General features: G+C 40.9%; 1 protein-coding gene across 2 annotated transcripts in view; it reads left to right on the top strand.

Moving 5' to 3' along the window:
* UGGT1 (UDP-glucose glycoprotein glucosyltransferase 1) overlaps window positions 1–11,370 on the top strand; it is a 110,931-nt gene extending 99,561 nt beyond the window's left edge. For both annotated transcript variants that reach the window (XM_061135376.1, XM_061135375.1), the window contains 3 exons: window positions 4,956–5,072; window positions 5,498–5,666; window positions 7,306–11,370. In XM_061135376.1, coding sequence (XP_060991359.1) covers window positions 4,956–5,072; window positions 5,498–5,666; window positions 7,306–7,331 — 312 coding nt within the window. In that variant the 3' untranslated portion in view covers window positions 7,332–11,370. The remainder of the gene's footprint in view (window positions 1–4,955; window positions 5,073–5,497; window positions 5,667–7,305) is intronic.
* Window positions 11,371–12,758: the final 1,388 nt, after the last annotated feature.

Raw genomic sequence — 12,758 nt, 5'->3', positions numbered from 1 at the left:
TGGTCAATTTTGGTAGACATTTCATCTGGTTTTATACCCTGCAGACGTTAGATGTTATGCTTTTGTTTGTATGTCCATTAGGTGAGGTTTAGTGATCATGTTACTGTTACTGAGTCCAAGCACAGTCTGCTTGCTGCATGACAAGGCAATAAATCGAGAGATGAGGTGTTGAATCAAGGAATAGCAACTTTATTTGGAAAGCTGGGTGTCCAAGAAGATGGTGGACAAGAGTCCTAGAGTACTATCTTATTGGTGTCTGGATGCTAGTTTCTTTTATAAAACAGAGAGAGGCAGGAGGTGAGGAAGTAAAGTGAAGAGGCTGTTAAGTTTTGCAAAATACCTCCTGGTTTGGCCAGCCTCTGGGAGGGGATGTGTTAATTTCTTCTTTGCTGCAGCCATTCACAGGTGGACAAGATCAACAGGTTTCTCTAAGCTGAACAAAACCCCTTGGGTTTAACTTTCAGGTAGAGGGACAGGGTTCTCCGCAGCAGGCCATTATGTATGCTTATTACTATAGAAAGCATCCTTTTAGTGATTTAGAAAGCATCCTCTAGTGATAACAAACGCAACACAAAGCAGAACTTAAAGAAACAGATCCAACACAGAGTCAGGTTTTGTTCTTTTCTGTTACATTATGTGTTTTGTCTGTTTTTCTATTAGTTACTGAGACAATTATGTTAAAATCTCTTTCCATAATGTGAAATCTTGTCTTTAGTTTTGTCACATTTTACTTGATGTACTTAGAGACTATATCGTTCATTGCCTAAAAAGTTAGAAGTCACATATATTTCTGACAAATTAACTTTTTATTATTTCTATTGATGCTTTTTGGGCACGGGCTTGAAGTGTGCTTCATCTAATGTTAGTATAGCTACACTGGTTTTCCTTTTAGTTAGTGTTTCACGGTATATTTTTTTATCCTTCTGTTTTCAATAGTTCTTAATCCTTATGTTTTAGTTCTGTTTCCTATAAAGAGCTTATATTGGTTTGTTTTTCAAATGGTGTGACCACCATTTAATTTGAACATTAGTCCGTTGATAGTAAATGTGATCACCAACAAGTTTGGCTTCTCCACAGTCCCCTTGCTTATGCCATGTGTCCTGTGTTTCTTTTTTTTCCTTAGTTTATTTCCAAATGATTGAGAGTTTTTAATAATTCTGTTTCCCTCTATTAAACTATACAGTTTTAAATAATTTTTAATGATTAGCCTAGAGGCAACAGCATGCATTTCTGACTTTGCAAAGGCTAATATTAAATAGTGTTTACCCAGCTACTGGACAGGGAAAAACATTAGAACAGTTCTTCTCAAATTTTAGCATAATAAAAAAAAATCATCTGAAGAACTTACTAAAGCACTGATCTTTGGGCCCCCATCCTCCACAGGCTGATTCAGTAGGTATTTGGCTGGACCTGAGAATCTGCATTCTGAGCAAACTCTGTGCTCCAAGTCCACATACTACATCTTGAGTAGCATTGTCTTAGAACTCATTAACTCCATTTATCCATTGTTAAGATCAAGCAATATTTCACTGTATGTATATACTACATTTTGTTTGGCTATTCATCTGCCAATGGCCATTTGGCTTACTTCCGTCTTTTGACTGCTGTAAATAATGCCTCTGTGAACACTGGCTTGCAAGGATCTGTTTGAGTCCCTGCCTTCAGTTCTTATGTGTGTATATCCAGAGGTGAAGTTATTGGGTCACATTGGTTGGTTGTGTCTTTGGACAATAGAACATTTTATTATTAATGTGTCAAACTCAAAAGTTTTCCTAAGAGAAAAGCTTCAAAACATAGAGTACAGTTGGCTAGAAAACACATGGGCTTCATCTACTTGGGATCAAGCCTCAGTTGACAAGGTGGATTTAGAACTTCCTTTAAGCAAAACTTTGACATACAAGAGCCACATTCAATGCTTAATTGGCTTTTAGAAGGCAGTGCTGTTTTTCTTAGAAATGCCCTCAGGAAGGGAAATCTGTTGTTGTTGTTCAGTTGCTAGGTCATGTCCAACTCTCTGGGACCCTGTCAACTGCAGCATGCCAGGTTCCCCTGTTCTTCACTATCTCCTGGAGTTTGCTCAGATTCATGTCTGTTGGTACTATCTAATTATCTCATCCACTACCATCTGCTTCTCCTTTTGCCTTTAAATCTTTCCCAGAGTCAGGGTCTTTTCTAATGAGTTGGCTCTTTGCATCAGGTGGCCAAAGTATTGGAGCTTCAGCTTCAGCATCAGTCCTTCCAATGAATAATCTGGGTTGACTTCCTTTAGGATTGACTGGTTTGATCTCCGTGCTGTTCAAGGGACCCTCACGAGTTTTTTCAGTTCAGTTCAGTTTAGTTCATTGGCTCAGCCATGTCCGACTCTTTGCGACCCCATGAATCGCAGCACGCCAGGCCTCCCTGTCCATCACCAACTCCCAGAGTTTACTCAAACTCATGTCCGTCGAGTCAGTGATGCCATCCAGCCATCTCATCCTCTGTCGTCCCCTTTTCCTCCTGCCCCCAATCCCTCCCAGCATCAGGGTGTTTTCTAATGACTCAGCTCTTCATATGAGGTGGCCAAAGTATTGGAGAACAGCTTCAGCATCAGTCCTTTCAATGAACACCCAAGACTGATCTCCTTTAGGATGGACTGGTTGGATCTCCTTGCAGTCCACGGGACTCTCAAGAGTCTTCTCCAACACCACAATTCAAAAGCATCAATTTTTTGGCGCTCAGCTTTCTTCACAGTCCAACTCTCACATCCATACATGACTACTGGAAAAACCATAGCCTTGACCAGATGGACCTTTGTTGGCAAAGTAATGTCTCTGCTTTTTAATATGCTATCTAGGTTGGTCATAACTTTCCTTCCAAGGAGTAAGCGTCTTTTAATTTCATGACTGCAATCACCATCTGCAGTGATTTTGGAGCCCCAAAAAATAAAGTCTGACACTGCTCCCACTGTTTCCCCGTTATTTCCCATGAAGTGATGGGACTAGATGCCATGATCTTAGTTTTCTGAATGTTAAGCTTTAAGCCAACTTTTTTACTCTCCTCTTTCACTTTCATCAAGAGGCTTTTTAGTTCCTCTTCACTTTCTGCCATAAGGGTGGTGTCATCTGTATATCTGAGTTTACTGATATTTCTCCCGGCAGTCTTGATTCCAGCTTGTGCTTCTTCCAGCCCAGTGTTTTCATGATGTACTCTGCCTATAAGTTAAATAAGCAGGGTGACAATATATAGCCTTGACATACTCCTTTTCCTATTTGGAACCAGTTTGTTGTTCCATGTCCAGTTCTAACTGTTGCTTCCTGACCTGCATATAGGTTTATCAAGAGGCAGGTCAGGTGGTCTGGTATTCCCAACTCTTGAAGAATTTTACACAGTTTATTGTGATCCACACAGTCAAAGCCTTTGGCATAGTCAATAAAGCAGAAATAGATGTTTTTCTGGAACTCTCTTGCTTTTTCGATGATCCAGCGGATGTTGGCAATTTGATCTCTGGTTCCTCTGCCTTTTCTAAAAGCAGCTTGAACATCTGGAAGTTCACGGTTCACGTATTGCTGAAGTCTGGCTTGGAGAATTTTGAGCATTACTTTACCAGCATGTGAGATGAGTGCAATTGTGAGGTAGTTTGAGCATTCTTTGGGATTGCCTTTCTTAGGGACTGGAATGAAAACTAACATTTTCCAGTCCTGTGGCCACAGCTGAGTTTTCCAAATTTGCTGGCATATTGAGTGCAGCACTTTCACAGCATCATCTTTTAGGATTTGAAGTAGCTCAACTGGAATTCCATCACACCACTAGCTTTGTTCGTAGTGATGCTTTCTAAGGCCCACTTGACTTCACATTCCCGGATGTCTGACTCTAGGTGAGTGATCACACCATTGTGAGTATCTGGGTCATGAAGATCTTTTTTGTACAGTTCTTCTGTGTATTCTTGCCACCTCTTCTTAGTATCTTCTGCTTCTGTTGGGTCCATAGCATTTCTGTCCTTTATCGAACTCATCTCTGCATGAAATGTTCCCTTGGTATCTCTAATTTTCTTGAAGAGATCTCTAGTCTTTCCCATTCTGTTGTTTTCCTCTATTTCTTTGCATTGATCGCTGAGGAAGGCTGTCTTATCTCTCCTTGGTATTCTTGGAACTCTGCATTCAAATGGGTATATCTTTCCCTTTCTCCTTTGCTTTTCACTTCTCTTCTTTTCACAGCTATTTGTAAGGCCTCTTCAGACAACCATTTTGCCTTTCTGCATTTCTTTTCCATGGGGATGGTCTTGATCCCTGTCTCCTGTACAATGTCATGAACCTCCGTCCATAGTGTCTTTTATAGTACCACAATTTGAAAGGATCAGTTCTTCAACGCTCAGCCTTATGGTCCAACTCTCACATCCATACATGACTACTGGAAAAACCATAGCTTTAACTATGTATATGGTTCTTTGTCAGCAAAGCAATGTCTCTGCTTTTTAATTTGCTGTCTAGGTTTTTCATAGCTTTCCTTCCAAGGAGAAAGCAGACTATTTGTGAGTTTTAGCCTAAAGTTTTTCAGGTGCTTCTTATGGGTAAGTGTTTTATGGATCATCTAAAGTTTGGTTTTTAAAAATGCCATAAATAAATACTGTAGGTGCTTTACAGTTTTTGCTAAGGACTCTTTCTGTTTTAAAATTTTGTGATTGGCATGTGATATGTAATGAGCAGCTAATTTGCTGTTCATTTATTGAAATTTCCCCTAGCACTTTATTTCTAAATATTCTGTTTTGTATTTTATTGAAGCATAGTTGATTTACGATGTTGTGTTAATTTCTGCTATACAGCAAAGTGATTCAGATATAATATATGTTCTTATTCATGTTTTTCCATTATGTTTTATAATAGGATATTGAATATAGTTCCCTGTGCTCTATAGTAGGACCTTGTTGTTTATTCCCCGAGAACTTCAGATTCTTGTGTTTTATCTTCTCTACTGAATAGGATTTGCCCAATAACATGATCCATCAGGTGCCAATTAAATCACTCCCTCAAGAATGGCTTTGGTGTGAAACGTGGTGTGATGATGCCTCTAAGAAAAGGGCAAAAACAATTGATTTGGTAAGTTGTCTGTGGCTGTTTCTGCATTCAGTCCAGTCTGATGTATTACTAGATAATTTGGTCTTTCTCTGTAATTGTGTAATTCGGGGGTTGCAGGACTTCTTACAGTAACCTCAGCAGGAAGGCAAATCCTCTATTGTCTGATGGGGCTGTTTTCACTATTTAGAATCTGTGAAGTTACCATTTGTCTTCCAGATCACTCTGTGCCTTGTAGTTTTTCCAAACGGACTTTCTCTTTCTGCCTTCCAGTAGCGCTCCACGACTTCTTTGCAGAAGCTTTGTGCAGCCCCTACCACATTGCTTCTCATATCATTGTTCCTTTTGTCCAGTTAGGACCTATAACCCAAGAAGAGAAACACCTCTGAATGCTATATAACATACCCTTCTTTTAACTTGGCTGAAGTATGTTATTTTGATTTTCACAGTGTAATAATCCAATGACCAAAGAGCCCAAGCTGGAGGCTGCTGTTCGAATTGTCCCAGAGTGGCAGGACTATGATCAGGAGATCAAACAGCTACAGCACCGCTTTCAGGAGGAGAAGGAAATGGGAGCACTGTATGGAGACAAGACAGCAAAGGAGGCAAGCCAAGAAGGTATGTACCGGTCTTTGGCTTTAGGTAGGTACTTCCTGGCCTGTCTGATTTCTGTTGCAGAAACAGAATCTTGTCAGAACAAGAAGAATCAGTTATTCAGTCTTCCATCGTGACATCTGGTAGTCTATATTTTTCACTTTGTTTAGTCAGTTGGGCTTCTAGACAGTATTTATTAATGTAATTGCTGCCTTTTTTTCTTTTTCTTTCTCCCATCCTTCTTCCTCTCTTCCTCCCTCCCTCCCTTCCTTCTTTTGTTTTCTTTCTTTTTTTGAAGAAAGAGTGCTTTGTGATTATTATTGTTTAGGTTTATGAGTTTTGTGATACATGACATACACTGGTTTCTCTACTATGTGTACATTTTGAGTGGTAGCCAGTCCAAAAAAATTGTTAGAATACAAAAAGTGACTTTATATAAACCTTTAATAAGCTTCACTCTGGATTTTAATTTATTCAGCTCAAAACTAATTCTAAAAAAGCAATTATAGAAATGGATCTTGAGTGATTCACCTAAACATCCTGAAGACTGATATTAAATGATATTAAAATCCCGAAGACTGATATTAAATGATATTAAAATCACAGCTGAAATGTTGGATATTCACCATAAAAATAATTAAATTCATCAGTAAAACCTAAGGATTTTCATAAATAAATGGATAAAGAATGTAGACATACTGTTTAAATAAGACAAAAGCACAAATAATAAATGAATTTGAAGAAACGGTAATCAAGTTAAAGGACTCGAGCATTACTATTACCACATAGAAAAGAGTGTACATATTGGTAATGCCGGGTTTCTCTGGTGGCTCAGATAGTAAAAAAAATCTACCTGCAATGTAGGAGACCCAGGTTTGATCCCTGGTTCAGGAAGATAACCTGGAGAAGGGAATGGCTACCCACTCCACTGTTCTTGCCTGGAGAATTCCAGGGACAGAGGAACCTGGCAGGCTGCAGACCATAGGGGCACAAAGAGTTGGACATGACTGAGCAACTAACACTTTAACCTTTGGTGATTATGCCATTTGTTGGGGAAGATGGTGGTGAAACTCTTCTGGGTGAATCTTGTTGAAGCTGTGTGCATTAGAAAAATCCTTGTTAAAAGGCAGTATATCAGTCATCAGGATTCATTAAAATTTTATATCCTCAACAATTCCTCTCTTGAGAATTTACCTTGGAAGAAATAATTGAATACAATAAAGAAGTTATATACATGGAGAAATTTATTTTACTATCTTTTTTTTTTAAGGCATTGGAAAATAGTTTAAACACCCAAGACTAGAAAATGGTAAATTACACTGCTACAGAGGAAAATTTATACGTTATTAAGTGAAAAAAGAAGAATCCTGACTAAATATATGTGCATTTTTACTAGAAGTAAATATTGCACTTGTGAAAACAATTTAGAGGGAGTAGGGGTATATAGTTAGTTTCAGTGTTCTTGAAAATAAAAATGTCTTTTTTGTTTTTGCTTTCAAAATATGACACAAACACACTAAACCAAAGCTCCTGAAAATTAAAAAAGAGAGATACAGTGAAGGTGGAGCACAAATAATATCTTTCAATAGCAGAAAATGCCCAGTCTGTACTTTATAACTTGACAGTGATCCATTTTTTCTCCACTTGCTCTCCTTTTCCATAGGACCTCAGACACATGAGGAATTATGATCTCCAGAGGAGGACAGGAAATCACACCATTTGAAAAACACTTTTTCTATTAAATGCTAGTTTTTTCCAATCTGTCTATACAACTGCTGATGAACCGACTGGGCAGGAGTGCTGCCCTTTCATCCTGACTCCCGCGGGCTGGCAGCTCTGGATCTGTGGGGTTAAGGCTCGCTACTAGATTCCAACCTCAGAGGAAGACAAGGAACTGATCTCTGGGGGACTCTATGAAGAGCAGGCCTCTCACCAGAAGAGAAGATGGTAAAAGCAACTGGAAGAAGAACAAGCCCACATGTGCTGCAGTGTCACACGAGGCCACTACCGGAGCCACCATGCCCTTCCTTACCTCAGTCCGCGGGGAGGCGCAGCGGAGCTCCGTCTGCAACCGGGGCCACCCGTCCGGGCGGATAGTGGATGCGGCGGCGGCTGTCCGAGCATCACCGGGTTTGCGCCGGTGGGCTCTGTGCCCTTCCCCAGCATCAGGTTCATTGTTAAATTGAAACCCAACGAACAATCATGTGTTTTTAGGCTAAGCTCGGGGCAAATTAATTTGGGGAGAGGATGGGGGTGGATTGGGGTGAGGGTTGGGAAAATAGCAGCAGTAGGAGGGCTCTGGAGTGTTGGGGGTGGGGTCATGAGGAAAACCAGAAATTGGCCTTTCTGTTTTATAAACCGTCAGAACCATTGTGACTAATATGAAATGAAGACATTATTCTTATTCTGCACCCAGCCCCAGTGAACTTTTTAAGTAATTGTTTTGTAAGCAGTTTTTGTATTTGCAAAAGTCTTTGCTTTCTCTTCCCACTTTCTTAAAAGAAGTCTGTTATTTCCTTACTGGAAACAGCCATAGTAAGCCCCTCTCGTGATCCACCTTGAGGGGTTGAGAACTCCCTCAGGAAGGTCACCATGTCATTTACCCGCTGCTTTTCTGCAGAATTTTTGTCTCTCAGACCCAGGGGAAGTTGGCTTTGTCTTTTCTCTCCAAAAGACTCCCAGATCTGAGACCAGGAGAGATTTTGATTGTGTAATTCATGTTTTTCTATACACTGTTCTGTAGTTCCTTTAGTTTAAGCTGGCAGACATTGCCAGCCTCCCCCCTCCCCCATTCTGACTCCACAGAGTTGCTTCTTGAAGCAAGTTGGACTCATGAGTCATGGCTTTTTGTGTCTTTAGCAACCCAGAACAGCCCTTCCCCAGCAGCCTGTCCTGCTGGGTGGGCAGCACTGGAGGCGCCCAGAGGAGTCTTCCGGTTGTGAGAGACAGCAGGTCCTGCTCCCCATCTCCCCAGGCTGCAGGCTACAGCAGCAGAGCACTCCGTGGACTGTGCCTCCTTCCAGTGTCTTAGGACAAATATCAAGCATTAGTTCAGGAGTCTGTAAGCCTGAAGGAGCTTTTGAGTTTGCTTTTGTAAAAACTGGGGAAGAGGGACTTGTAGATAAATTGATCCAAGACTAAAAAGGTCCCTTAGAGTTGTTGCTGTTGACAAAGGCCGTAATGTGATCTCTCCTTCCGCCCCACCCACCCAACACCGCTCCTCTACTAGTAGTAGCAGCTAAAGGGATAGAATCAATGAGGATGAAAGACATTTGCTCAGCTTCGTCTGAGGTTTAATTAAGCCTTCAGAGAAGCTGCTGCCACCACCACTTTTGTCTATAAACCATGGGCACAGGTGTGCTTTTTTCCAGTTTATTTTCTGGGATATTGAGCAGGAAATAACTAAAGTCACTGGGATATGCCTTCTAAATGCTGGGGGACATGGAACAGGGCACCTTTCCACATCTTTTTGCCTGGTCTCTCATGCGTATTCTATATGAGGAAGGTGCAGTGTGAAATCTATTCTCTGTGCAGTGTGTATTTTCATTGCCCCTTACCACCCTGGATTTAAGTCTTATTAATAGTTGAATCTAAATATGCAAGACCCAGCTTGCTTCTGAGATGGCCTCAGTCCCTCCTCCTCATGCCAGGAATTCTTGGTTCATGTGGCATAAGATCTTCCAAAATGAATCTCTAGCACCCTAGGAAATGATGCTGCCACTAAAATTTGGTCTTGGTCAGCTTTGTCTGCTATTTCTACTGTATGAAAGCAAATTGTGACTGAAAAGATTGGTAGATTTTTTTCCTAAGAAACATGAATTGATTTCACTGAAAAGTCAAAGCTTCTGGAAACTGTTCACAGGGTGTTGTTTTTAACCATCATGTATATGTCATGAATTTTTTTCTTTCATCATGCCATAATAGAAAACTTGTCTTAATCAGTGCCAGAGTGATACGAAATAATGTGACATGTCAGAATGAAATGCAACAGTGTGACTTCTTATGTTCTGTGAACAGTGATATTTGATTGAGGTCAAAATGTGTGTAACACAATCTGCTGTTGGGGCATGCCTGTGTTTTGTTTTAAAATGGTCCTCTATCTGTAGCACATTGAGAATGATGGTGTGTTATTTTTCCATACAATTGATAAAGTGTGGAATCTCTCTCAATGGCATTTCAGAGTGCACACGCATCTGATAAGCCCATGTATTTTGTGAACTCAGCTCTCTGGGGAGAGCAAAGGTTTTATAAACATTAAGAAGCAGTTCTAAGAATGGAGCTTAGTTTCCTCTGCTGTCCTCACGACTTCCTATTACGAACCTTCTTAAGATTCTGATGGAATAAACAATGATTATCTGGTTGCAGAGTCCCTGATGGCTAGGGACAACAGTGCAGCTTCCAGAAGAGACTGGGAGGAAGGAAAATCTATTTCCTTTGGCTGGGAATTACATCACACTGACACTGTGACATGGAGCCAGCCAGACACCACCCTCACAAGTACGATTCCTCTTCCCCCACACCTGCCTCGTGAGTAAATTTAGGTACTTGAAAGCAGTTTTATTCCCCCTACAATTGTCATGAATGGTTAAAAGAAGTGATTCAATTCATGAGTTCCAGGGGAACATCTAGTGTGTTTTTCTGAATAAAATGATGTTAGTGCTGTAGTATCAAATTTCATGGAAATATTAAAGTTTTGGTAAAGATATGTAATGGAAAATTTCTCTTGGTAACAACAAATGGAGGGTGCATTGTGTGCAAAGTTATTTAAATATATATTCCATTGTGTAATTTTAATAATTAGTTTTTTAAATATTTGATTTTATGGGGACATTTTTGTGGGTTAATCAACTTGAATATTGCTGTTAAGTATCTAGTCTGGTGGGATAAGCTTTTTAATTTAAATTCCTATTTTCTCAGTCTTGATATAGTAAGGAAAGATCTTTAACCTGACAGAGTTCACCAAATGTAGACATCATTAACTCAGGTTGTCACTGCTGTTTCAGAGTATCTGGAGGATACCAGTTCCTCTTTCATTATTTGGTCTTTGATCTGTCAGTCTAATGCAGAAATGACTTTTGGGTGGCGATGAGTCAGTGCACTGACTGGAGGATCTCTCCCCATCAGGGTGTCATGAGTGCTGACATTTTTTTAAAAACAAATCAGGAAATCAGCTTCAGAGGTAGTCCAGAAGTAAGGCCATCTCCTGAGCCTTTTCCAGTGACCTCACAGCACAGAGGCCAAATGTGGCAGGTTTAAGTAGGACATGAGTTAGGGTATGAAGCAGAGCCTTCATCCCACCTGTAATTTATCCATCGCCTTACTTGTCACCTTTTAGATTTCCTCAGAGAAATGGGTATACTTCCTCTTTAAAATGAAAATAGCAAAATACGTTAACCTAAGGTCAACAATTTGAGACAAGAATATCAAGTACCATGTTTTCCAGTCACTTGTTTTTGGTAATAATAAGGTAAACATGGAAAAACAAAAATAAGAATTTTTAAAGAAACTATATACTTAAAAAAAAACCCTTTGTAACTCTTCTATTTTATTGTAATCATGCTCTATGAAATGCACCATAGGTTTGGGTGCTGCCCCTTGCTTTGGAACAAGCACTGGGGCACTAAATGTCTGCAGAGCCCTCTGTGCCTGAAATGAACTGAGAATGAATTTCTGGTACTGTAATGAAAATAAGGTCAACACAATAAACTTTTCCTTCTCTTCTTTAAAACCCCCTGGTGTGTCATTCAGTTTTTCTGTCTAGGAAGAGTAGATGGTTAGAGCTCGAAGTTCCACCCCTTCATCTGACACAAGCAGCAGGCCTGGACAGGAGGAAGAACTTTACCTGAACATCTTATCTAGTGAGGAGCTGGGTCCAGGTGCAGCTGATTCTTTAGGTTCTCAGGAGAGCATTTAGGCCTTTTCTAGGTCCCCAACTTCGGGGAACTGCCTCAGGCAGGATCTGGCAGGCAAGCTGCCCAAGAAGCACTAACCATAACAGGTAGGATGTCAGGGGCTTTGTTCGTTTTGGAAATTCTCAGAACTACTCTGGGGCTGGATTTAAGGTTGAAGATAGAGCTCCCACTTTTCAGGTGCTCACTGGGCACCGCACGCTGGTGTAACGAGAGCTGCTGCAGAGGTGGAGGCGGGGGAGGGGCCCTTGTGACTGTGAGAACACAGCAAAGAGCACCTTAGACGGAGGAGGGATTTGGTGGCCAGGAAAAGCCTCGGCAAGGAGATGGTCCTTAAACTGAAGCTTGAGGAACCAGCAGCGTTACCCATGTAGAAGGAGGGAGAAGGGGATACAAGGAGGAGTGAGAGCTGGTATCATCTCGTTTAGGGAGTCAACGTGTGAACCTCTGTGGCTGGTGTCATGGTCAGAAGAGAGGTGCTGGAGGGGCGATCTGAGTTGGTCTGGGGCCATCAGAAACCCCCTGAGGGGTTTTAAACTGGGTGCCAACATGAAATCACATTTTTCTTGTAAAAAATATCACTAATGTATATAGCATGTGAAGGTACAAGTACACAAACATATACCTTGGTAGATTTCCAAAGGGGGAAAATCCCAGAAAGGAGGAAGCCACAGAGATTTGAATTTGCCTTACAGGTGTCTGGTACTGGGGGGAAAACATTTGGCATTTGTGTCCCACCAGGTGAAAGAGCCTGATGTTGGGAAAGATTGAAGGCAGGAGGAAAAGGGATGACAGAGGATGTGATGGTTGGATGGCATCACCGACTCAATGGACGTGAATTTCAGCAAACTCTGGGAAATAGTGAAGGACAGGGAAGCCTGGCATGCTACAGTCCATGGAATCACAAATCCTAAAAGATGATGCTGTGGAAGTGCTGCACCCAATATGCCAGCAAATTTGGAAAACTCAGCAGTGGCCACAGGACTGGAAGAGGTCAGTTTTCATTCCAATCCCAAAGAAGGGCAATGCCAAAGAATGTTAAAACTACCACACATTTGCCCTCATTTCACACACTAGCAAGGTAATGCTCAAAATTCTTCAAGCTAGGCTTCAACAGTATGTGAACTGAGACCTTCCAGATAGACAAGCTGGATTTAGAAATGGCAGTAACCAGAGATCAAATTGCGAACATCTGTTGGATCGTAAA

This window comes from Dama dama, chromosome 33 (assembly GCF_033118175.1).
Source record: "Dama dama isolate Ldn47 chromosome 33, ASM3311817v1, whole genome shotgun sequence".
NCBI classification, from domain to species: Eukaryota; Metazoa; Chordata; class Mammalia; order Artiodactyla; family Cervidae; genus Dama; species Dama dama.
This window is presented reverse-complemented; position numbering and strand designations above follow the sequence as displayed.